Source organism: Sus scrofa, chromosome 16, assembly GCF_000003025.6.
Source record: "Sus scrofa isolate TJ Tabasco breed Duroc chromosome 16, Sscrofa11.1, whole genome shotgun sequence".
NCBI classification, from domain to species: Eukaryota; Metazoa; Chordata; class Mammalia; order Artiodactyla; family Suidae; genus Sus; species Sus scrofa.
The window spans coordinates 22,821,663-22,848,157 of record NC_010458.4 but is presented as its reverse complement, the minus strand read 5'-3'; the positions used below and the strand labels follow the sequence as shown (position 1 = coordinate 22,848,157).

At 41.3% G+C, this 26,495-nt stretch overlaps 1 protein-coding gene across 2 annotated transcripts in view; it reads right to left on the bottom strand.

Moving 5' to 3' along the window:
* The window catches only part of WDR70 (WD repeat domain 70), a 292,024-nt gene that overhangs the window by 43,770 nt on the left and 221,759 nt on the right, over window positions 1-26,495 (bottom strand). For both annotated transcript variants that reach the window (XM_021076961.1, XM_021076962.1), the window contains exons 11-13: window positions 6,441-6,540; window positions 3,312-3,396; window positions 1,709-1,847 (exon numbers count right to left, since the gene is read on the bottom strand). In XM_021076961.1, coding sequence (XP_020932620.1) covers window positions 1,709-1,847; window positions 3,312-3,396; window positions 6,441-6,540 — 324 coding nt within the window. The remainder of the gene's footprint in view (window positions 1-1,708; window positions 1,848-3,311; window positions 3,397-6,440; window positions 6,541-26,495) is intronic.

Sequence of the window (26,495 nt, the reverse complement as noted above, 5' to 3'; positions counted from 1 at the left end):
ACCAATTATAACCATTTAATTTTGGAGATTCAAGTTGATAGTGTCAGGAGTGTTTTTCCTTGATTCTAGTGTTTTAGTTGGCTCCCGGATGTGCTCTCCAAAAAGTATTATTAGTGCTGGCACATTTCAAATTACGTCATGAGATTAGAATCTATAAAACCTAAGTACTCATCCAGAGTTAGCCTCATTGTTAGTTCATTGTCTCTAACTAACTGTATACCATGGTTTCAAATTTAGGGCCAACAAATTAAGACTCCACGGTAATTCTAGAACATTGGAGACGGGAGCTTTTGCTCATGATTTAAAAACAGTTGTTCAATTGTTTGAATCATTTAAGTACATAATATGTCTCAACTGTTTACAAAGAGCTGAAACAACGGGGGAAACTTACATAAGAGCACTTTTTAAGATATAGGACATTACTAAAGGATTTGACAATGAGCCAAAGAAAATTTGCACAGATGTTAATTGGCCTGTTTCATACTCAGAAAATAACAATAATTTGCCTTACCATCTACATAATAGCACATACTTTAAAAGCCTTTAGGGAGCTCCCGTTGTGGCGCAGCAGAAACGAATCTGACTGGTATCCATGAGGACTCGGGTTCGATCCCTGGCCTCACTTAGTGGGTTAAGGATCTGGTGTTGCCATGAGCTGTGGTGTAGGTCGCAGACACGGCTTGGATCCTGCATTGCTGTGGCTGTGGTGTAGGCTGGCAGCTGTAGCTTTGATTTGACCCCTAGCCTGGGAACCTCCATATGCCACAGGTGCGGCCCAAAACAGCAAAATAAATAAATAAAAGACTTTTAAAGGAGCTCAGGTTTTCCTCTGGGAATCTTCACTACTACTGTATTACATATGGCTCCAGTCTCAGGACAGGAATGAATGAATGAATGCTTATATAAATATGTGAAGAAGACTAAGGAGGTTTTTTTTTTTTTGGATGTGAAAGTCAAATCTGAAATGTTTTAAACTTTCAATAATCAAATAGAAATTAAGCTTAGAGGAAGTAGAGTCTTACCTTGATGACAACTCTGACAAGAATTCCGTCAAAGTTTTCAAACAATGATACATACTTCATCATATTCTATGAGCATAACACTTCATGTCTGTCCATAACCCCCAAATCCTCACAAACATGCACATTGTGGGAAGCTCCTTTCTGTATCCTAGATGGCGGTCAGCCTCTCTTCTCCTCAGACTGGTTGGCAGAGGGGTAAACACCCAAGGCCCAGCTGAAATTCTGACTAAAGTGTGGCCCATAGGAAACACTTAGTCAGGGGAGGCGAAAGTGTAGATAAGCCATTCTGTGTTGGAGAAAAAAAGAGCTACACTGCACTGCAAGGGCGTGATGTTCTATTTAAAAGCCAAGACCAGGAGTTCCGGTAGTGGTGTAGGGGAAATGAATCCGACTAGGAAGCATGAGGTTGCAGGTTCAATCCCTGGCCTCGCTCAGTGCGTTAAGGATCCGGCATTGCCATGAGCTGTGGTGTAAGTCACAGATGAGGCTTGGATCTGGCGTGGCTGTGACTGTGGCGTAGGCCAGCTGCTGTAGCTCCGATTAGAGCCCTAGCCTGAGAATCTCCATATGCCTTGGGAGCAGCCCTACAATAAATAAATAAATAAATAAAACCAAAACCAAAACCAAAGGTGGCTGAGATGCAAAATAACTTCATTTTCAAGGCTGGGAGTGAAGAACATACATACCGCATCTGTGATGTCTATTTCATACACCCTTTGGAAAGTCCTGCGCTCAAAGAAAACAAGCTTGCCGCTGCCACATCCCCTTTGAACAGATGTACCGGTGACTATGAGTTTATCATCTGGACTGAAACAGCAGTCAGTCCTACAGAAAAAAAAACAGTTTCTAAATATTGGCTTATGACCCCACTACAGTGCTGCGATAACGAGGGAGTTAAAATATAAACAACATTACTATAAGAAAAGACAATTCTTATACAGGGTTTATATTAAGTCAGGCATTTATACGAATTCACTTAATATTCACAATAATCTTATGAAGTAAACACTACTATCCCCACTTTACTGATGAGGAAACTGAGGCAGAAAGAAGTTAAAGAAATCTTGTCTAAGATTACAAAAGTAAGCAGTGCAGCTGGTATTTGAACTTAGTCTAACTCCAGAATCTGTGCTCTAACTCCTACACATTATAGTATTGTTTAAGGTAAACAGTGTGTGGGGGAAAACTCAACATAGACATTGATCCTGTCTACACACAAATAGACACTGTATGACTAATGTCTGAGTAATGGTTATTCTGACCAGTTTTGGAACTATTTTCATCAGCACCACCACTCCAGTAATTTGAGTTTTGTCAAGTCAAGCATCATGAATGAGGAGCAGACTGTACTGCTGGAACCTAAGTGATGGCTATGACCGAGCAGCCCCCGTGATGAGACGTCTGGCCACTTGATTATGAATAATCTAAAATGTGATCCAAAGAGGTTACGCAGCAGCCAGTGTTACCTGCCACAGGCAAAATGGCTCCAAAAAATCCTATCAGCTATAAATTCATTCCTGTTCCTCTGTTTGTTTTAAACAATGAATGCCATGGTCAATAGACCATGTCAGAGTTAGTGTTCTGATGTTATACAGCTTTCTCCATTCGATGCTTCCATTACCTTCACGCTCCCCTGTTTGTCATTATTTAATACAGATGTGAAATTTTATTTCTACCAAAATAGAATTGTTTTGCTTAAGCACCAACTGTAGGACTTAGAGGACAAATTCCACACTTAGCTGCCTCAGAGAAATCTTTAAAGCTTCAGTTATCAACTTAGAATGGAGATAACAATTTTCAGCTACCTAATGAAGGTTACCAAATTATTGATTGGAACGATAAGAAAAACTCAAGAAAATGACACATGATACTCAGTAACTACGAAAAACCGCTCTGATGGTATGAGGAAGCAAATTTTACAAGACAGCAAATAAAGATAGGCCTACTCCATCATTTATACACTATAAAAAGAATAATTCAACTCTTTAAAATATCTTTACTACCTCAAAACCTATGTGTACATACAATATCTATGTTATCTCTATAGAGAGAGACAGATATATTCACTCAAACACAGAACATACATCATCTCAAACTTCAAAAATAAAACTTTATATTCTGGGACGTGCACAAAGTGAAAGGAAAAATAAAATGCATCTATCAAAAAACCTATTTCAATTACTCTCCAAGTCCCTCTTCTAGAAGATCTAAGACGTACACAGGAACATGAAGAGGCAACTACGTTTTCATTTCCTTGTGCTTATCAAATATTAAAAATATGCTACTTACATGGGGAACATGGTAGGAAGGCCCGAGGCTGAAAAAAGTGGTTTATTAAACTGACGGATGTCCCATAATTTTAATGTATCATCACCTGACAGAGGAATGAGAGAGGAAAAAAAAAAAAAAAAGACAAAAAATAAATTTGGCAAAAAAAGATCCGGTTCCAAGTTCAGAGTTTGATAAACTTAGTATGTAACTATAAGAAGGAAGAAAGGGAGGGGGCGAGAGAGAAAGGAAGGAGGAAGGAAGAAAGGGGATGCGTACGTTTCACTTTTTTAATTGGAGATCTTGAGAGCAGTAGTTGTGAGAACAGTAGAAAGATCCAGGATCACAAACTAGCCTCCTAGAAATTACTTTCCAGACTGATGCAGCATCTGCAGGCTAGGAGGAACCCTGGAGAATCTACTCTAAAAAGTGACTTGTGAGCAGATGGTAGTTTCCCTGTGGTATATTTGAGCAGAACTTGACTTTGTCAGAAGATATTAATTTAGCAACCATCAGGACTGAAAATCATTCAATTCACAACAGATTGTTTTCTCCCCACTAGTGTGTGGGTGGAACTATCCATTAACGTTAATGAGGGTGAGCCCTGCAAGTCCCTTCCCTCCAGTGTAACTCTATCGGTGGCTATCATTCTTCCCTTTGCTAGGAGCACAGCTTTCCCAAGCCGTCTCAAGTACAATGAATATTCTTTAAAGAATAACGTTTTAAATATTTCTACAGGGCTGCTACCTAATTCCTGACCATAATGAAAGCCAAAAACTCATGGAAAGTGATGTCTTTGCTGTTCTTTCTCCCCAGTGTCCACAGCTGAGACCTGCCTCAACCCCTCGGGTCCAATAAGGAATCAGGATCAGACGCGAGTGAGGGGAGTGGAGCGTTCAATAAAAAATCCCCATTCTCTCCCCAGTGACCTTTCCTCTGAAACCCAACTTTTGGCAGGTGTACTAATCCACAACTGGATAGATGAGAGACCTGCTTGGTCTGGAAGAACTTTGTAGGACTCACCTTTTTGCTTGCAGTCTGTTAAAAAAAAAAAAGGTTATACGTCTTCACAAGCCCCAAACAATAAGAAACCATTCATCTGTAACAGGAAGTTTAGCTAACCTGGCAGGTTCTGGAGCTAGCAGGCACACCTTACAACATCCCGGGGACTCTGCTGAACAGAGAGACTTCCATCTGGCATACTCCATACATCCAGGAAGGAAAGTGATGGAATAGAGTACACATGTTGTGTTGATGACATGTTACCCAACAGCTACTATAGGATGGAAGCGGGAGGGAAAAATGATCCCTAAAATGGCTTTGACCGAAATGGAGTTCATCTGAGATTTCTAAGGCAGTAATAATCAGCTGGGGGCGGCACTGGCCTATTTCAGAGTCCTGCAGTAATAATTTGAAGAATTTTCAAAGTACACACCTCTTTTATTCCCCTCGTCTCTCCCTACTCCACCTCGGAGTTTTAAGGGTACTGCTCTAGAGATGCAAGGGGGAATGCGAGAATTTCCAATGGGAGCATTTATTACTTGAAGAACTTTCCCAGGGGATTTAGATACACTCTAGGGGTAAATTCCCCGTTTGTGAGTAAAGAGTGCAGTAACACAGACTTAATTAAGAGTCATCCTAGGGCTCAAATAGCAGGTTAGAACTGATGAACCAAAATACATATTTTATACCTATCCACCTTTTCCATGTATACCATAAATAGAAAATACAGGCGTTCCCATCGTGGCGCAGTGGCTAACGAACCCGACTAGGAACCATGAGGTTTCGGGTTCAATCCCTGGCCTCGCTCAGTGGGTTAAGGATCCAGCGTTGCCATGAGCTGTGGTGTAGGTTGCAGACGCGGCTCGGATCCCGAGTTGCTGTGGTGCTGGTGTAGGCTGGAAGCTGTAGCTCTGATTGGACCCCTAGCCTGGGAACCTCCATATGCTGCAGGAGCGGCTCAAGAAAAGGCAAAAAATAAAGATAAAAAAAAAAAAGAAAGAAAGAAAGAAAGAAAATACATGTGCATGTGCTGTGATTTTTTTAAAAAAAATTACGTAAGTGAGGATGGTTTGGTACAATATATGAGAAGAGAATCTTGGAAAGAAAGAGACTCTGAATGGCATTCCCAGGGGTCAAAGGACATATTAAACTAAGGGGGAAGCTGTGCCAAGTCTATGTCCTCCTCCCTCCACCACCAGGCTGAAAATTATTTCAGGCGAGGAACCCTGTCTAGGATGTTCACAGTTTAGACCAAGCACCTAGCAGAGTGCTTAGTCAGAGTAGCTGTTCAAAATACAAAGTTAAGTGAGGGAATAAATGACTATATGTAGTGTTGCTAGAATAATTAGACCTACAGAATAAAGACTAGAGCCTTTACGTGATATTTAAGACCATCGATAACATGGCTCCAACCTACTTATCCTGATTCTTTTCTCTTCCCATAAATGGGCCTCCTGGAAGACCCTCGGTCATGGTCCATAAGTCCCCCTAAGGCTTTGTTCACAAGCTGTCCTCACTACGCTCATATTTCCTTCGGCCAACATACAACTTATCCAGGTGAGAAAGATTTAGCAAAACGTTGGAAACAGCCTATATTAAACCATATGAGTGAAGATAAGTAAATTTACAATATGACCATACAGAATTATGTAGCTATTAAAAAAATAACATCCATGTATACAACCTTTTTAAACTGAATTGAGTTGGTGTTTGAACTGAAAAAAAAAATCAATGGTTAGCAACTCAAAGAATTTGAAATACCAGACCCAGAACTATAAAATAATACAGAAAGAATATAAAATATCATCTACAAAATTCCATAAGGTAGAGGCAAAGGTCATCCTTGGAGGCTCCAAACGGTGATGGAATTTGGAGCTAAAATTAAAACTTGGGCAAAAAAGTACATATTTTATAAATCTTACTTGATACTTTTTAATAAAATAACATTGCCAAGATGGAAATGCATTTTAATGCAAAAACTAGACTGGCAAAAGTACATTAACAAAAGCACGTCTGGTTTTACTAGGTGCTAGGATATTTGTGTGACATAAAATTGATCATTTATAGTTAAAATGATTAGGAATAGGGTTAGTTAAAAATGATCATTTTCTATAGAGAAACACATTAAAAAGAAAGCTATTAACTCACCTCCACGAGAGGCAAGTACAGTCCCATCATAGGAAAAAGTCACGCAAGAAGTGTCTGTGCCCGGGTCATGAGCTTGTTTATAGTGGAATTTAGGATGAACCTGTTTGCAAAGACAAACACGTTGTTAACATCTCATCTGAATTCAACATTTTTGCGGCAAGAGTATTTCACGTCATCATCCAGAAAATGATACAGAGCAGTATGTAAAATATTAATTTCACCTGACTATAATTTTCTTTATTCTGGAAAAAATTTCAAAATGCTTTCTAAAACACCCATTTGCTTTAATATGCAAAAAGAAGAAACAAAGTAAGTCCTAGCAGGAGATGTTTTACAGGCTGCCTTAGCAAGCTCTGAGCAATACAAGATTAGCATAGCATTTAGTTCCTCTTATTATTATTTATTTATTTAGTCTTTTTGCTTTTTCTAGGGCCGCTCCCGTGGCTTATGGAGGTTCCCAGGCTAGGGGTCCAATCGGAGCTGTAGCTGCTGGCCTACACCAGAGCCCCAGCAAGGCGGGATCCGAGCCGCGTTTGCGACCTACACCACAGCTCACGGCCATGCCGGATCGTTAACCCACTGAGCAAGGGATCGAACCTGCAACCTCATGGTTCCTAGTCGGATTCGTTAACCACTGAGCCACAACGGGAACTCCTAGTTCCTCTTATTATAAAGTTTTAGAGACTATTGCCTATAGTTATCTGAAAGAATAAATACAAAAAAATACAAATGAACAAATTATTAACTCAAAAACATCATTATATTTCTAGTACATGCCAGACACTGTGCACATGGTTGTGAGTCCTGAAATATCTTTGCTGTGTCTATAGGATAATGTTGCTGTTGCCGATAACGATGATGGTGGTGGTGGCGGCTGACTGTTACACATGCTTACTACAGCCTAGGCACTATATCCTTTACTCTCCTGCCTACGGTGCTCACGATCATCTCTAAGGCTACCTTCACTTTACAGATTAGGAAACTCAAGCACAGAGACTTACGGATCTTCTCCAAAGTCATACACACACTGCTTACTAGCGAGTAGTCGAGCTCCGAGTTTGAACCAAAAAGCCTGCTCTTAAACACTACACCATACTCCCTCTCTACTGATGTATGTTAACAGTCTTGTTACTTCTCATGTCGCTGCTGAACAGTGCATGCTTTAGAAAAGTAACGCTACTACTTGCCACTCAGTTATGATTCAGTAACCAGAACAGGCCGAAGTATCAGGGAGTCAATTATCTCAGAGCCACCAGGCTGGATAATTCTACAGTGAATGGTAAGAGACATTACTAGTGATACAGCACGTCTCCCTTGAGAGCCACAAGTACAAGAATACAAGTGACCCATCTCCACTGATCTGGCAGCAGCACCAACAAAGAATGAGTCACAAAACAGAGCTCACGGGCATTAGGCTCCCAGTCACATCCCTGGTACTCCGTCACTGAGTTCCCCTAAAACTCCACTAATGCGGAACACAGTATCTCACAAAAGCAGGCCTTTTTAAAAAAATAATAATGATTTGCATATACTGAGTTAAAATTGTTCTCTCTTCCTCCAGGTGATCTTCCTCCAGGTGATAGAAATTATACTAAAGATAGTAATCATGCCTCTACCTTTCATGGATACAAATAATTCATTGACTCATCTCTTTTTATTGGGCATCAAATGTATGACAGATACACCGATGAAGAGGGAAACACAAATGTGCTGACAGGCAGCCGCCTGAAAAGATGGAGAAGCACAGAGAGGGATAAGTGGTACAGTGGGGAAATACAGAGTAATTCAAGAGCGCTAAAAAGAAGTTCTTAACCTGAACGTGACACTAGTGGGAAAGGGGGCAAAAAGAAATCAGAGACTTAGTGGATAAAGTAAGAGTTAGCAGACAAAGGGGCAGGATGTGGGGACAAGGACGAGTCCTCCAGTCAGAGGGAGCTGCATTGTGGCAGTAGGATTTTGACCCCCATGACCTCCATACCTAGTGTTGTGCCCATGAATGTGTTACCCTACTTGGCAAAAGGGACTGTGCAGGTGTAATTAAGGTTACTAGTTAGCCGACCTTAAAATAAGGAGATTATATCCTGGATTATCCAGGTGGTGCTGAAGTAGTTACGTGAGTCCTTAAAAGCAGAATCTTCTCTGGGCTGAGGACAGAGAAGGAAGGCGTAGAGACCTGACATAAGAGTGAATCAGACAGATCTTAAGAATGAGAAGCATGGCACTCCCTGGCACCTCAGCAGGTTAAGAATCTGGTGTTATCTGTCACTGCAGCAGCTTGGGTCACTGCTGTGGTGCGGATTCAGCCCCTAGCTTGGGAACTTTCATGTGCCAGCCCCCTCCCAAAAAAAAATGAGAAGAGTTTGATATGACATTGTGGACTTAAGAGATATGTTAAAGAAACAGGGATCTGAATTCTATCAAAATCAGTAAGCGTGAAGGAGGACTCTGAGACCCAGACGAGAGCCACAGCTCTGGCCAATGGTGTTGACCCTTGAACAACACAGGTTTGAACAGCACAGGTCCACTTATATGCAGACTTTTTTCAATAAATACATAGTACCATACTACATGATCTGCAGTTGGCTGAATCCACAAATGGGGATCCATGGATGCAGAGAGCAGTTATATGTGGATTTTCAATTGCTTGCAGGGTGGCAAGGGCAGAGGGTGTCAGTGCCCCTGTGTGTTCAAGTGTCAAGTGTACTTTGAGAGTTTAGCCTGGTGAAACCCTAAGAAGAGAATCCAACCATACCACGCCAGGCTTCTTACCTACAGACATTGTGCAATAATAAATGGGTGGGCTTTTTTATTTTATTTTATTTTTTTAAGCCACTGAATTTCTGGTAGTAACTTGCTATGAAGCAATAGAAAATCAACACGTACATATTGAAAGGCCTGAAGATAAAATACCTGGTTGATTCAAAGGACTAAAAGAAGCTAACCATGACAAGAGAGAAAGGAGAGGTGGGAGGGTGATATGAGCAGGGCCTGTCCTATAGGTTATGGTAAGAGCTTAAATTTTATCCTGAAGGTAAAAGGAGCTGCCGAGGGAGTCTACACAGAGAAACAGTACTGTCACTAGGTTTGCTTATTTTTCAAAGATCATTCTGGACACAGGGAGAAAAGCCTGAACATATTTTTTAATTCTCAGAAAAGCAAAACTCTGCTACCAACCATAATACAGAAAACATACCACTTAGTTATATTTCAACAAGTTATCAACCACTAAACTCTAAATAAAGCTTTTGAAAGATACTGTAGCATTTGCTTTTGTGTAATAAAGACTTGGCTTGTTTACAAAAAAAAAAGATACTTACTGGTAACATTTTACCAAAAAGTCCTGTGCTTACATGTCATCTCTCAGTGAAATTAACTTAGTTTTTTTGTTTGAAATGTTTTATTTTTAATGCTAAGAAATACATAAACACATCTAAATAGAAGGAAGACCCCTCACTGCATGAGTTACCAGGAAGGTAATGTGGGTATGGTAAAAAAAAGAGCATGAGGCCAAGACTAGGAGATATGACATCTGGACTTAGCTCAGTCAAAAAATAGCCGAGGGGAGTTCCCATTGTGGCGCAGGGGTTAACGAATCCGACTAGGAACCATGAGGTTGCGGGTTCGGTCCCTGCCCTTGCTCAGTGGGTTAACGATCCGGCGTTGCCGTGAGCTGTGGCGTAGGTTGCAGACGTGGCTCGGATCCCGCGTTGCTGTGGCTCTGGTGTAGGCCGGTGGCTACAGCTCCGATTCAACCCCTAGCCTGGGAACCTCCATATGCCGCGGGAGCGGCCCAAGAAATAGCAACAACAACAACAACAATAAAAAGACAAAAGACAAAAAAAAAAAAAAAAAAAAAAAAAAAAATAGCCGAGGGAGTTCCCGTCGTAGCACAGTGGTTAACGAATCTGACTAGGAACCATGAGGTTGTGGGTTCGATCCCTGCCCTTGCTCAGTGGGTTAACGATCCGGCATTGCCGTGAGCTGTGGTGTAGGTTGCAGACGTGGCTCGGATCCCGTGTTGCTGTGGCTCTGGCATAGGCCGGCGGCTACAGCTCCGATTCGACCCCTAGCCTGGGAACTTCCATGTGCTGTGGGAGCGGCCCAAGAAATAGCAAAAAGACAAAAAAAAAAAGAAAGAAAGATACAGGAAGAAGACGCCTACAAAGACAATAGTGTTGGCTGGTTACTGCTGAGTCATTCTCCCTGCAAAGGGAGAATGAGAAACTGAGGACCATTAACAGTTACAGACTAAGTGGAAGAGCCAGAGAGCCACTTTAGTAGCTCTCAAAGAGGCTCTCATCTCCTGCAGTGGAAGAGCAGACACAGAGGAGCAACAAACAAAAGTGATCTGGTGTTTCAATTTATAGAGCTCCAGAAATATTTAAATGCTCACTCAAAGCAGGTCTGTTACTCTAAGGTCAGGGCTCTAGATGGGAAAACCTGAGACATGGAAACACAAGGATAGGCTATTTGAATGGATGCACATAAGATGCTGGATCTACAAATACCCTGGAACCTTCACAGTCTAAAGAGGTGGCCCATCCTTGCCCTCCCCCCACAAGGCAGCAGTTAGCTTCTCTTCGGATCTGCCTCTGCCTCCTCTCCTGGCTTTACACAATAATTAGTGTTAAATCCTGGCATTACTGAGCTAGAGAAGGAGCTGGGCCTGATTAGGGAGGAAAGAGATTACGCACCAAAAGAGATGCAGGAATTATCTAGCAGCTAGTGGCAGGAGCCATGAAGTCAGTACCTTGAGTTTAGATTTTGAGGATGCTTAATCAAGGGGGCTTTGATGAGGATTCATTGATTTGGGGCACATTACTGTACAAGGACCCAGGGGATGGAGTCAAATAAAAACACTCCAATTGTCCTGGCAGACAACATAGAAGAGAATAAGAAGGCTGGGGGAAGTAGACGCTGGAATGGAAAAATTGTGTCCAGTTAGAAAATACAGAATATTATTTTTAATGGGAGGGCCCAGAAGAAATACCACTCACCATCAAGAATACACAGGTGAGAGAGTGCATCACCAAGAAGTTAGTGGCGAGTCTCTTCTGCAGCCCAAGGCTAATGTCACAGAGCTGCGCCATCAATATCCATGGGGATAATGAAGCTCCAAATAATAAAAGCCAGGTTGCAGTGTTTATTTGCTAAAAGCCAAAATACTGTAATTACTACAATGACTGGCAAGGTCACAGAGGCAGCCAAGAGGACCTGATGTGCAGAAAACTATGGAGACGGTTAATAGAACCTGGTATTCCTCGGGACAGGAAAGATGGGCAGACAGCAAAGGTATTGCTTAATAGCTACAATCAAAACGAGAGATAAATGGAACAGCACAAGGCTGAGGGTGAGCACCCCAATAAAAAGTCATGATCCCTTGCTCTGTTCCCATAACTGAGACTATTTTCAGATCGGGAGTCTACTGACCATTGAGGTGTCCAGGTTCCTAAGAGGAAGGATAGTGCTGCTCCGTGGAACAGGCCTCTCCGAGTGCTTCCACAAAGGGATTGTTGACTACAGACTTGATCAAGTAGTAGTCCCAACTGTAGCTGCTATGCCAAGATACCATGACAGAGTAGACTCATAAGGCCTCAGGTTGACATAGGTTCAAGGAGTTCCCACTGGCCTGGCCAAAGCTTTCTTAGAACTGTGTTGCAGTCTGAGATTCATCCCAGCCAACCCTCCTTCATTCCTTCCCTCTTTCCTTCAAAGGGGTCAGGCCTGCAACCCCGTCGGATACTCTCTAGCCCCTTCTGCCTCCCCACCTACTTCTCCCTTACAGGAGTTTCGGCAACACATCTTTTACACATCTAATCCTGCCTAAGCACCTGCTTCTTAGAGAACCATAACAGAGGACATTTGCAAACAAGACACAAGCAGAGAATTGGAAAGGCATGTACACGGGGACTTGCTCTCTTGTTGCTTTTAGAATCCAGTCTCCTTATAAAAAAGCACAAGACGCTTTCTGGATGATCAGGGACATGTGCCCAGTCATCCCTGTAGCACGAGCTGCTGCCTTGCCAACAGCCAGACATGGGGGTAAGGTCATCCTGGACCATCCAGTCCCGACTGAGCTGTTAGTTAACTGCAGATGTAATAGAGAACTCAGGAGAAATCAGGCAAGCCAGTTCAGACCAGAGGTCCTGCCCCACTGACCCAGAGAATCAGGAGGAATAATTAATGTTTGTTGTTTAAAGCCACTAAGTTTTAGAGCAGTTAGTTATGCAGCAAAAGTTAACTAATGCAACTCATAAAAGATGTGAACAGTGCCTGGCGGATAGTAAACATTACATAAGGGTTTGTCATTATTATTACTCAGATGATATCACAGGAGCGTTAACAATGTTTTAAGAAGGTTAATTCTCACTCCCCTACCTTAGCCTTCTACCAAGAAATATCCATCAGAAACTTGTCCTGCAAACCTATAAGTAAAATGAATTCAACTTGATTATGTCTTATACTTAGTATATAATCACTACATTCCTCTCTTGCCTTTTTGTATCTGCTGGTGTGACCAAGAGTTTCTCTAGCAATGTTTCTTTTTCTTTTTTCTTTTGTCTTTTCTCCTTTTAGGGCTGCACCCGTGGCATATGGAGGTTCCCAGGCTAGGGGTCGAATCGGAGCTACGGTTATTGGCTTACATCACAGCCACAGCAATGCCAGATCCAAGCCGCGTCTGCGACCCACACCACAGCTCACGGCAATGCCAGATCCTTAACCCACAAAGTGAGGCCAAGGATCGAACCCACAACCTCATGGTTCCTAGTCAGATTTGTTTCTGCTGCACCACCATGAGAACTCCTAGCAATGTTTCTTAATCCTTGCTGGGGTTGCTTGAGACAACCATGGTCTCTAGGTAGCTGTAGTCTGTTTCCAACCAGCTCCAGCCACTTCTATATATTCACTGACACTAAGATAATGATTCCAGAAGACAATATTGAGTGAGAGAGGAGAGTGCTTAGAAAAGCTCATTCTTGGAGGATACAGAAGGGAGGGTTGTGTGTTTAAATCATTTTTCTTTATGTCACTAGATGAGAACTTTCCCCCCACATTTCTGCTCCTTTCTTTCAAGTAGGTCAGCGTCAGATTATTTCTTTCCCAGGCACATCATCTGAACTCTAAGAACCCCAATGAGTTTCAGACTACAGCTGAGTACAGAGCTATGCATCACATATCATGGTGCCTACAAGATGAACATACTTAATAAATATAGCAAATAAAACTCTGAACTTTTGAGCATGTTTCAAGGAAGCAACGTATTTCATAGTAAGCTGACAGTTTCCAAGTTTCCAACTTTTTTAAAAAAGATAATTGTGTTCCAGCCAAAATGTTCTGCCCTTCCCTCATTCCCTCCTTCTCCCCCCACTTCATTTTTTTAAATTAAATAAAGACAAAACACAATGATATCTAACAAAGGTTTCTGAAAAGTTCGTTCATCATCCCCCATAAAATCAAAGCATGATAATAAAATTTTCAGAATCCTCATTTACAATGTTAACCATATTTACTAAGGATTTACACACAACCCAGAGATATAGAAATGAAGAGACCATGTGGAATTTTCTTAATGGATTCACAAGTTGGGAAAGGAGAAGAAACCCTTCAGACCTCTTATTCTTTCATAAAACATTTACTGCATCAAGAATAAGCCAGGTTTAAAGGGCATCAAAATGACTAAGAATTGGCCTCTGCTGCAATGGGTAGGCTCACAGGAGGGAGAGAGACAGACAGAGATGAAGGAAGAGGAAGGGAGGGTGGAGGGCGGGAAAAGGGGAGAGTGAGCATTTATGACCAGGGCTGAACTCTCCAGCACGGTTCTCCACTCTAAGTCCAGGTTCACTGTTGCAACCACTGTGATTTCAGAAAACAGCTATGACTTAGCATTTATTTTTTCAACTGTATTTGGCAAAGAGATAGCCCAGGCTTCATTCATAACTGGACAGTGTTGCAACTGCATGCCTGTTTGGTCGTCTCAAACCAGGTGACTGCAGTGTGTGACTACCTAGGGCTCTGTCTGAGGACCAGCTGGAAGCTGCAGCTGCGGGAGAGCGCTCTGCCACTGTGAGTCACAGGCAGAATATGATGCCACTGCTCTGGAATCTCCTGGCTCCCCATGTGCTTGCAACTTGAAATTCAAGGTGTTTACTTTAGTCTATAAAACAAACCCCTTATGGCTAAGGCACAAGTTACCTTCACATTAATCTCCCTTCTTATAAACCCGAGCTGAGTTCAGCTGGTATCCCAGTTAGGCCCTTGAGATTTATGCTTCAGAAATCTGGATGCAAAAAAAAAAAAAAAAAAAAATTACAGCCCCATAGAAGATCCATGCTTTTAGAATTTCAAGAAGGCATGAAATGAAACTTTGGACTTTGGACTCTATTTCTAACCTCTGAGACATTATATAAAATAATTGAAAGACGGGGATATTATCTTATTAGAGCATTTCAATATCTGGTATACTTTACTGCTATAATTTTAAACAAAGCATAATTTTACTGGGGGGGGGGAAATGAGGTAATAGAGACTCTCATAAGATATTCCGTAGGTCTCCAAATGAGGATATCATCTAAATCACCAAGAGAAATGATTTAAGAAGAAAGTCCTTCTAAAAGAGACAGCCCCAGAGCAGGGTTTCCCAGAGGATGTTTTCTGTAACATCATCAGATCCAGGGGTGGGCTGGGGGTGGGGTGGTTCCATAGCCAAGTAAGCCTGGGAAACTACAGTTTATTTGCATACCATGGCCTTGTCTTGAAGATTCACAATGCACATTAGGATATTAAAAGTTAGAGTCTTTTAAGTAGTAGTCCTGAAATAAATCAACCTCTTTAACATTTCCAAAGCTTATTTGACTACAGAACCTTTTTTTTTTTTTTTCTTTTTCCTTTTCAGAAAGTACTTACTAACATGAATAGAATTAACATTCTCTGGACCTTAATTGGGGAAACACATATTTAGAGCAAGGGCCAGTAAACTTCTTCAGGAAAAAGGCCAGACAGTAAATATTTTAGGCTTTCAGGATTATAAAGTCTCTGTCGCAACGACTCACTTGTGTGGTTACAGCAGGAAAGCAGCCACAGACAATAAACAAATGGATGAGGTTGTGTTCCAATAAAACTTTATTTATAAAAAGAGGTGGCAGGCTGGATTTGGCCCACAGTTTGCTGACCTCTGATCTAGAGAGAATAAAAATCATAGGGAAAGGCACTCTATTTATAAAATCATTGTTATAAACACTAAAGGCTTCCTTGTGATTCACTACTAATTTCAACTTGTAACACTAATGGTGGCGGCAACAGTAATAATAATGCCAGGTACATTGACTGAACATGCTGCTACTTAGTGCACTATAACATATATTTTCTAATTTCATTCTTCAAACAAGCCTCCTGTTGTGTATGTAACCATCATCTCATTTTACAACCAAGAAAACTGTGGCTTAGCAAGGTGACTTACCCAAAGACGTATGACTAATAAATTTTTACTCTCATGGTTTTTCTCAATTACTCAATGAATTTTATTACATGTATAGTTGCACAACAGTAAGTTTTATCCGAGTAAAAATTTCAAACTCTGATTCTAACTCCAGAAACTGTACTCTTCATTAAAATACCTCTTTTTCTTTATTTATCTTTGCAGCCATGTTTTACCAGGTTTCTTTTAGGGTTGCCTAGGCTATTACATCTCCTTAAACTCCCAGGAGGGGCAATGCTGGGAGAGAGATGAACAACATAAAATAACTTGTTCCCCTTCAAACTACATAATACAATTTTTTCTGTTATTAAAGATTTCTGAAAAAAATTCTATTACAAATTTTATCCAAGGCAGAAGCTCCATACAGGGGCAGAAACAATCACAAACTGGTCCTTTTCCACCTCCTCTAGTCCTGGTCAATGGGATCTGGCCCATGATGATAAGACCTAACATTTATTGGGCATTTAGTCTGGGCTAGATACCGTCCCAAGTGCATGGCTCTATTAACTCCTTGAATTTTCCAGCGGTCTTCTGAGATAAGTACTATTATATCCCCATTGTCCAGGGAGGGTGTGGCAGTGTAGAAAGATAAGGCCATGTGGTCAGTAGGTGCCAGAGCCAGGATACGAACCCAAGCAGCCTGGCTCCAGGACCTGCACCTCTAACCACTGCTATACACACGCATACTTACAGCTCTGCTGACTGCAGGCTCCCTCCACTCTGACCCCCATTTGCAACCACGGTTACTGTGGACTCTGTGCAGACTCTCACTTTCCTTACTAGGCCAGTCCTCTCCCCAACCACGAATAGAATTGGAAGGTGAAAGGTGGGAAATTGCAGCAAGAGACTGAGGCACTCTTTGGGTAGAGTGGGTGAGCACGGCACCAGTTTCTAGAAACAATAAAACCATCATCCATGACTAAACCCAAGCCCAGGATACCAGCTAAATTCAGTCCACAAATATATGTTGATTAGCCTTTACTCAAGAAGATCACATCTGGAGTTCCCGCCGTGGCGCAGCAGAAATGAATTCGACTAGGAACCATGAGGTTGTGGGTTCGATCCCTGGCCTCGCTCAGTGGGCTAAGGATCCGGCATTGCCATGAGCCGTGGCGTAGGCCAGCAGCTATAGCTCTAATTCTACCCCTAGGCTGGGAACCTCCACATGCCGCGGGTGAGGCCCTAAAAAGACAAAAGATAAAAAAAAAAAAAAAGATCACATCAAGAGTCCCTAAGGTAACTCAAAACTTGGTAAATAACACAAGATACAACTAACTAGCAGTGAGGAAATCCTTCTAGCTGCAGTGGATCTCCTTAGCTGCCCTTTGTATGATGTTACCTTTTCTCTTCCATCCTTATTCGTAAGCTTGGGGTAACAGGAGTTAGGATCTTAGACTGACTATAGCACATGAAAAACACAAATGTGAACACAAGTGCAGCTTTCAATTCAGCTCTTTAATTGAAGAGGAACTTGAAAGCCACCAGGCCCACACCGGAAGCACAGTGCCGTGGAATGACCTGCCGAGACAGGAGGGAAAGCCCGGCGGTGCCCCCTTTGAAGTCCAGCTGCCTGAGATTCACTGGCAGCCGACCTTCAAAGAGAGCCGATGCTTCCTTCCCTCGGCCTGGCCGCCAAGCTTCCCGGGCAGCTGGGCAGATTTAGCCACTCTCTGCCCAGCTGTCTGTGAACTCTGGCAGCCAGTTCAAGTGAGGGATAGAGAGGTGGTGGGGGACAGAGGGGGGAGGAGAGGGGGCTGCGGGGGGAGAGGGTGGCGGGCCCAGTGGCGCCAGAGCAAAGAGGATGCTGGGTTTCCTCAGAGCCAACCTTATCCATGTCAGTCAAAAGACCAAGCATCCAAGGGGAGCACAAGCCAACTCCACTACAAAGCAACTCTGGAGTGAGTAGAGAAATTTCAAATACTTTGCTTCAAAAGCTGAGTCAATCTCAAACGTCTTCTCCTGCAGATGGCCAAGTTGCTGCAGAGAGCAGTCCAATCTCTCCATAGGAATGTAGGGGACAAAGCGAAGGTCACGAATCAAAAACTCGCAGTTCTTTACTAATTTTGATACTCCAGCAGTGTGCGTTTATGCTTCTTGGGGACTTTTGGGGTTGTTTGCCGAGTTTGTTGTGGCAACCCTTCTGTTTCCCTGGCAGCCAATAGCTGAAACCACTTATCTGTTTCTGCGCCTGTGCAGCAGATGCTTGGAGAAGACTGGCTCATTTAACATAAACATCACCAGCGTGTTGTTATGTTTCTCCTCTGGAACCATATGCTTGGAATAGAGAATAGTGGGTGTTATCAGCTGCAGGTGCAAAAGGGACGTGGAACAGTCCTACTGGTAACAACAAACTTTCAAAGTAAGTCTAAGAGCTTACATTTGGTAAAGTGGGAGGCTGTGAAAGTGACTAGCAAACAGAAAAATGGAAGCTGAAGAACTGAAGCATCCTGAACAGAGGACTAAATCATCAGATCTGAATCTTACAGGGAGTTTTCTGGCAGCCACATGGAGATGGAGAAGAAGACTGGAAGCCAGAGGGAAAATGATAAATTTCACAAAATCTTTTCTCTAGTTCTGTACAATTTGTTTAGCAAAGAAATGTATAGATGAGCTTGTACCATGCACCATGACAATAAGAGGGGAAGACCTAAGTATTCACACAGGTTTTTTGTTTTTGTTTTTGTTTTTGTTTTTGTTTTTGTTTTTTTTTTGGCCGCAATGTGCAGCAGCTTGAATTGGGAAATTGGGATCTCATTTTCCAGACCAGGGATTGAACCTGGGCCACAGTAGTAAAAACGCCAAGTTCTAACCCTAGACCACCAGGGAACTCGCACACATAGCCCACTGCATTAAGTCACTAGCTCCAAACACATCCTCCTCCCTGTTCTTCAGATCTCTTTAAAACTATGACTTGGCAGCCAACATTAAGTAGACTGCTATCAAAGACATACAATCCAAAACTTATTATCTAACTTGAAAAGTATAACACTAAGCCTATAGAAGAAACAACAATTAATATTGGCTGAACTTAGTCCAACTGTTTATTCACTCATTCCACAAATATTTATGGAGTCCTTGCCACGTGCAAAGCACTACGTTAGGTGTTGTGGGTGAGTAATAGATTAGTAAAACAGCTCCTCCTCTCCAGGAGATCTATCTAGAAAGGGGGCAAACATAAAGACAAATATTTGCAATGCATTGTGCAATAAATAATGGCAGTATCCACAAACTATATAGCCCACCCACAAAACAATGGTCAATGCCACCATGGCAGCATCATGGTGATAGGCTGGGAGTAGAGGAAAGAGAAACCAGGTAAAGCCTGGTGAGGATGCTTGACTGTGGTCTTAGAAGGTTAAGGAGGGGATCACTAGGAATACAAAACAAAAAACTTACTCCCCTAGAGGACTCAGAATATAAAAGACAAGTGCAACCTAGCACATTGCTTTTGCAACTACAGGTGGTACTAAGAACAGATCCGCAGCACCTAAGACTGGAGAGCTGGAGGTCAAATTATTAGTGGCCTCATATGTTTTATGGAGTTTTAATTTGTCCTTTATGGGCGATGTTGAGCACTTGAAGGGTTTTAAGGAGAAATGATTATACCTGTATTTTAAAAGATTACACCGCAGCTGCGGGAAAGACAAATTTGAACAGGGAAGACCGAGGGCAGGGAGAGGAGTTAAGGATCACATGCGGTACTCCAGGTGAGGGCAGGTGGGGCTTGCGGCTGAGTGATGGAGGAGGATGTCTGAGAACAATCTATGCCGCAGTCTTTGGTACTTTGGTACGGGTGGTTGCAATGAGTCTGTGAAGCGGACCCAGCAAATATCACGAATTCTGGGTAGAAACCTGACAACGAAGGGAGGAGGAGTTGGAAAAGGCTTTTGTTAAATGAAATAAATAAGAAGCAGAGGCTTGAGCATATTTTTGAGGAGCCAATAGGGATGAAAAGGATAAGAATACAGGAAAGGGAGTAACTGATTGAATTAAGTCTCCGAGGAAGCAGGAAGAACGTGCTCAAGTGCACAGGTGGAAGGATTAGTAAGGAACTAGAAGAGAAAGACCCCTTCCTTGGAGACTTCAAGGAAGGAGGCTGAGAGACCAAGGTCTGAACACAGAGACTCATTTATACACAGAAGGGTGAAAAGTCTGACAAAAGTCCAACCTGTTGTCCTTCCTTGTCCATGTTAAGAAGCGGGGACAACTGAGTAGGGGATTATTATAAAATGGACCAGAGCAGAGCTGGGTAAATCTGAAAGTACCCAATGAGATGGAATGACAGAGATAACTGGACAGGAACAAGGAAGGGATTACCAAAGGCAAGAAGGGCCAAGAAGAAAATGTATATCATTAATGTGCACTGTAAATCACCTGAAAATTATAGGTTTTATCAGGTGTCTTAGAGCTAGAGGAAGGAAACAAAGGACCATATTATTGGGGTTGTCAGGTAGAAAATAAAAAATAAAGCAGAGTTTCAAATCTTGGTAAAATGCATATTGCCAAAGTCACATCATCTTTTGTCTTTTCCTCAACGACTATGCCCCAGAGTTAAGTGGTTTAAACTTAAATTTTGGCTCCCGACATCAAAGTGAGGTCAGTGTAATGCAACTTTAACTTGGCAGCTTGATTACAAAATAAAACGTTTCTTCCCTTTTTCAAAGTACACCTTATTAGAGAAAATATCTTTATAACTACTAAAAATGGTAGTATCAATATTTTCCTTCTTCTAAGTACAGCATTGACTTATTTTTTTAATAGCAGGAGTTCCCATTTTACTCACTTAAGAAATCAATTTGAACACTGTAAATCAACTATAATGGAAAAAATAAAAATCATAAAAAAAGAAATCAGTTTGAGGTAAATGTTTATTGGTTGCCTTCTAGGTCCCTGGCACTATGCTATGCTTGTAGAAACAGATAAAAAAAAAACCCACAATCCTGCCTTCAAGATGATTTTGTTCTGATTCACATTCTAAGTGTTTAAAGAACTTTTTTTACTTGTTAAAAAAACTTACATTTTCTTGCTTAAAAATGCCTTACATTTCCTTGTTTATCACATTTGTTAATGATCCTGGTGATGTGACTCTTTCAAGTAAAATTACTAAAACAAACAATGACCAAGTAGTGTCAGAGAAAAAAAATTTTTTTTAAAAAGCATTTCACGTATATTTTAATTCGAAGAGGGAATATGGAAGAAATCAATAGGAGTTTATGACAATCTATCGGCATTCAAGAAATTACGGATTTCCAGCTTCTCCTAGTAAACTGAAAGACATAATACCCCTTATTCGCACATTATAGCAATAGGCTGATGGAAGATGTTTATGGAAAAAACACTCAGTTTTCGTCTGTATTTTTCCTTTACTATTATTGACACAGAACACTTCACTTCTGACACTCACGTCACCAAATGCGTGGTGGATCTTCTGCACTCCTACCAATATGCCATGACACCAGCTCAGCGTCCTGCAATTTAACTCCATTCTGACACTTCCGGGAGGTCAAAGCTTCCGCCTGACAAGTCAACTCCCACTCCACTTCCACTTTCGACACCAATCACAAGTGGTAGATCCTCAACCTCCTTAGGTTCAATTAATTTGCTAGAGCAACTCACAGAATCCCAGGAAACTCTTATTTACATTTACCAATTTATTAGAGGATATGATAAAGGATAAAGATGAACAGCCAGATGAAGAGAAACAACAGGTGAGGTCGGGGAGGGTCCCAAGCACAGGCGCTCCTGTCCCCATGGAGCTGGGGTACGTTGCCTCCTGGCACACAGATGTGTTCACCAACTTCGAAGCTCTCCCAGCCCCACATTATTGGGAATTTTATGGAGGCTTCCTCATATAAGTATGATCAACCATTAACTCTCTTTTAGGCCCTCTCCCCTCTATAGAGAGGTGGAGGGCAGGTCTGAAAATGCCAAGCTTCTTTCTAATCATGGCTTGGTTTTTGTGATGACACCCTCCCCCCCCCCATCCAAGAGTTATCCAGGAGCCCATCTAAGTTACTTTACTGGAACAAAAAATGCTCTTAATGCTCTTATCACTTAGGAATTTACGAGGGTTTGAGGAACCCTGTGTCAGGGACAGGAGACAAATACACGTGTCTTATTACAAATCACAGAGGAGAAAAAGAATGCATAAGGTAACATGACCAAAAAAACTGTCTTAATTTGAAGTAAAGAAGATGTAACTCATTTATTAGTAAGATAACATTAAGTATGCACTAAAAATAGTTTAATCAAAGCAGACAGTTTCTAGGAATTCCTGCTGTGGTGCAGTGGGTTAAGAATCCAACTGCAGTGGCTTGGGTCTCTGTGGAGGCCCTAGTTCAATCCTCAACGCAGCACAGTGGGTTAAAGGATTAAAGTGGGTTAACAGATTAAAGGCAACCTGGCATTACCACAGCTCTGGTGTAGGTTGCAGCTGTGCCTCGGATCTAATCCCTGACTGGGGAACTTCAATAAGCCAAGAGTGTGGTCATTCCCAAAAAAAAAAAAAAAAAAAAGCAGGGAGTTTCCTACTTTGAACAGGCAAATAGGGAATGGACATAAACCAATCTCAATTAGGGATCCAACAATGAGAACTTTAAAAAAATGCTTCCAGGTATTTAGCATTTATCTTTACCCTGGAAAATATTTACCTATATGTGACACTATCTCCATAAGCCCAAAACATTCTCTTAAACTCTCCTTTTCACCTGAGTTTGTATGGAAAAACACTGAACACATGCTATTTATCAGTATGTCAAGTTCTGAAAGGCTGTCCCTAAGGGCATTTGCTCCCAAGGCCCCTTCCACCATCTAGAGGCAGCAGGCAGAAATGATGAGGACCGCCAGGCGGATACTAGCTTGACATAATGCAAAAATAATCTACTGCTAACAGGGGGTAGGAGACCCTCCTACCTCCTGGCTCCTGCTCCTTCTAGTCAGAAGTCACAGAAAAAAGTGAATGATGGGTCACCTGTTCACACCTAAGACCTTCTCAGACACAAAGCAGTATTTGGTTGTTATAAAGGCAAGAGGAAGGAAAGCCGCCCACGTTCTAGAACCAGGAACGTGGAAGCCACTCGCCACGCATAACTACTGAGACCAGGAAATATGGCTACTATGATTAAGGAACTGAATTTTAAATTTAAACTAATTTAAAACTTAAATAGCCATATGTATTGACTAGCTCCGATCTAAATGCTCCAGGTAAAAAGCAAAGATTTTATATATATACATATATATATTTTTTTAAGAGTTAACTATATACATCTATAAAAAAATCCACTTTGGCTTAATTTAAAAGTAAAAGAATGGAAAAGGATGCAGTAGGCAAATATAGATCAAAAGAAACCTGGAGTAGCTATATTATTATATATTATTATATTACAAAGGAGATGTTCTAAAGATTTCTATTACCAAAAATAGAGATATATTACATAATGATGGAGGGGTCAGTTCAGCAAGAAAACATAATCCGAAATGTGTACATACCCAATAAAAGTGCTTTAAAATAAAAAAATGAAGGGGGAAAAAAAAAGAACTGAAAGGAAAAACAGACATACCTATAATTACAGTTGCGGATTTCAATAATCTTCTCTTAGTAATTAATAAAATAAGTGGATATAAAATCAGTAAAGATATAGGTGACCTGATCAATACTATCAACAAACTTGACCTAACTGACATTTTCAGGACACTCCTTCCCCAAAGAGCAGAACACACATTCTTTTCAAGTGTGCATGGATCATTCACTGGGAGAGATTATTCTCTGGACCAGCAAAAAAAAAAAACTCTATAAAGTAGTAAAATCATACAAAGTATATTCTCAGACCACAACAGAATTAAAGTAGAAATTCATTAACAGAACCAAAAATTTTTTATACCTCATGCTTCTAAATAATCCATGGCTTCAAAAAGAACTCAGGTGGGGAAATTAGAAAATATTTTTAATTCATTAAAAGCAGAAACACAAAACATCAAACTTTGGGAGATGCAGATTATTACTGACTAATGTTTGTGTCCCCTCAAAATTCTTATGTTGAAGCCCTAAACCCTGAGGAGATGGTATTCGGGGCTGGACCTTTGGAAGGTAATTAGGTTTAGATGAGGGCATGAGGAGCGGGGCCCCAGTGGTGGGATTAGTGTCCTTATAAGAAGAGGAAGAGAGTGATAGCCATAATTTGCTGCCTCCCTCCCTCCCTTCCTCCTTCTGCATTGTGAGGACAAAACAATGAGAAGGCTGTCATTTGCAAACTAGAAAGAAGGTCCTCACCAGAAAGTTAAGCTATTGGCACCTTGACCTTAGACTTCCCAAGTCTTCAGAACTGTTGAGAAATAAATGTCTGTTGTTTAAGCCACTCAGTCTATAATATTTTGTTATGGCAGCCTATGCCAACTAAAATACAAAGCGGTATCTAGAGAAGAATTTAAAGGGTTTAATGCATATGTTAAAAAAAGGAGAGAGGTCTCAAACAAAAGTCCTAAGCTTCCACTTTAAGAAAGCAGAAAAAGATGAGCAAATAAGAAGAAATATTAAAGATCTACTGAGAGAAGCCATGATTAGTACTAAAGAGAACCTTCTAGTATAGGTATCGACAACTGATTGCAAAATGTCCAGCTCCCTTCTTCAGTCTCTCCCTTTAAGTAAAATGGTCTTCCAATAGAATGTGGAAAAAAAAAACTGAAAATAAAACCTCAAATGTTCCTTTTTATCTTTAAAAAAAAAAAAGCCATGCCTAGTAAATGTTGAGAGAAGACCAGTTGCTAGCCTGTCACTGCTGTCAAAAACCTGGATTTGATTCGGGGTTACTTGTGGATGTATATATCACTCATTAATTCATTCCTCCATTCTTTAAACACTGATGGCTAGAGAGTGTTTGGTGAAGCTAGAGCTACAGAGACGGCAGGTGTTTAGGAGACCTCCCTGGAGTGTGGGAGGAGAGCTCTATGGGCTCTCACACAGGCAGGGAGGGAGGAGGAAGTGACTCATTCCGCCCAGGCGGCAGGAATGTTTTTACAGAGGTAATGACGGAGGGTTCTGAAGGATAAGTAGGAGGTCACCAGGCAGAGAAATGGACAAACTGTACTCTAGGAAGAAGGAACACAGTGTGCTTAGAGCCTAATACTCACACTGTCCCTTCTTGCTATTATTTTGGATTAGAGAGTTGGTTCTATTTGAATTTCCACTGAAAAGATACTCTCTGTGAATACACAAATCGTATTTAACTAGCATCTAAAATATTCTAAAGGAAAATAAGAACACATGTACTAAATATTTCCCATTTTCATTGTAAAATGAGATAGTATGGGAGCACTAATTAATGACCCCAATCATCAGCTTTTGTAATTTGAGAGACCATGATCTATGGTTAATTAAAAACGAGTCACCTAAACAACAAAAAGTTCACACATTTAGGCTTTCTGTCATTTCTCTACAAGATTTTTAGTTCTAATTCCTTTCTTTTTTTTCTTTTTTTGGTCTTTTTGCCTTTTTAGGGCTGCACCCACGGCATATGGAGGTTCCCAGGCTAGGGGTGGAATTGGAGCTGCAGCCGCCAGCCTCCACCAGAGCCACAGCAACATGGGAGCCGAGCCGAGTCTGCGAACTACACCACAGCTCATGGCAATGCCGGATCCTTAACCCACTGATGGAGGCCAGGGATCGAACCCACAACCTCACGGTTCCTAGTTGATTCATTAACCGCTGAGCCATGACAGGAACGCCAGTCCTAATTCCTCTCTGAAAAGTTACCTCTTGGGTATATAAACACATTAATCATATAATGACAGAGAGGAGTCACTGTGTGACATGGTTAACATGCAGATGCCGCGGTATTTGTCAGAGGGTCAGAGTGAAAATAGGCAGTAATTTATAAAGGAAATAAAGGGAAACGTTATCCTTTTAAATTTGGATTTGAATTGAGAACTTTATCTAGTCACTTATGATGGAGCATGATGGAGGATAATGTGAGAAAAAGAATGTACACATGTATGTGTGACTGGGTCACCTTGCTGTACAGTAGAAAATTGACAGAACACTGTGAACCAGCTATAATGGAAAAAATAAAAATCATTTAAAATAGAGTGTATGGGGGAAAAATTTTGAATTTGAAGATGCTCTTCAAAGTAAGACTGACCAGACAGTTGCTGCTGCTGCACTGAACTGGCTCCCCAGTTACTGAGTTTCTCCTGTAAATGAGACACTGCACCGGGCCCCATGGGGAGCAAGACAGCTGCGACAGGTCCCTGACCCCCAAGATCTCCCAACTTTGCAAAGTAATTAAAAATGCATACAACTATGAATAACAAACAAAATCACCACTGAGGTTACAAGTTACAATACTCATCATAAAACAGCATTTATTAAGCACTTACTATGTGCCATGCTGAAGGTAAGCATTTTATTTACATTATTTTATTTTCATAAAACTCCTTTTACAAGTGAGGAAATAGGTTATATACCTACAGCTGGAATTTAAAATTACCCAGTCTGAACCTGGAGCCTGATCTCTTATCTATACATAGTATAAAGTGTTTTGGGAAAGCAAAGAAAGAGACGATTATTTTGCTCCCAGCAGATTGGT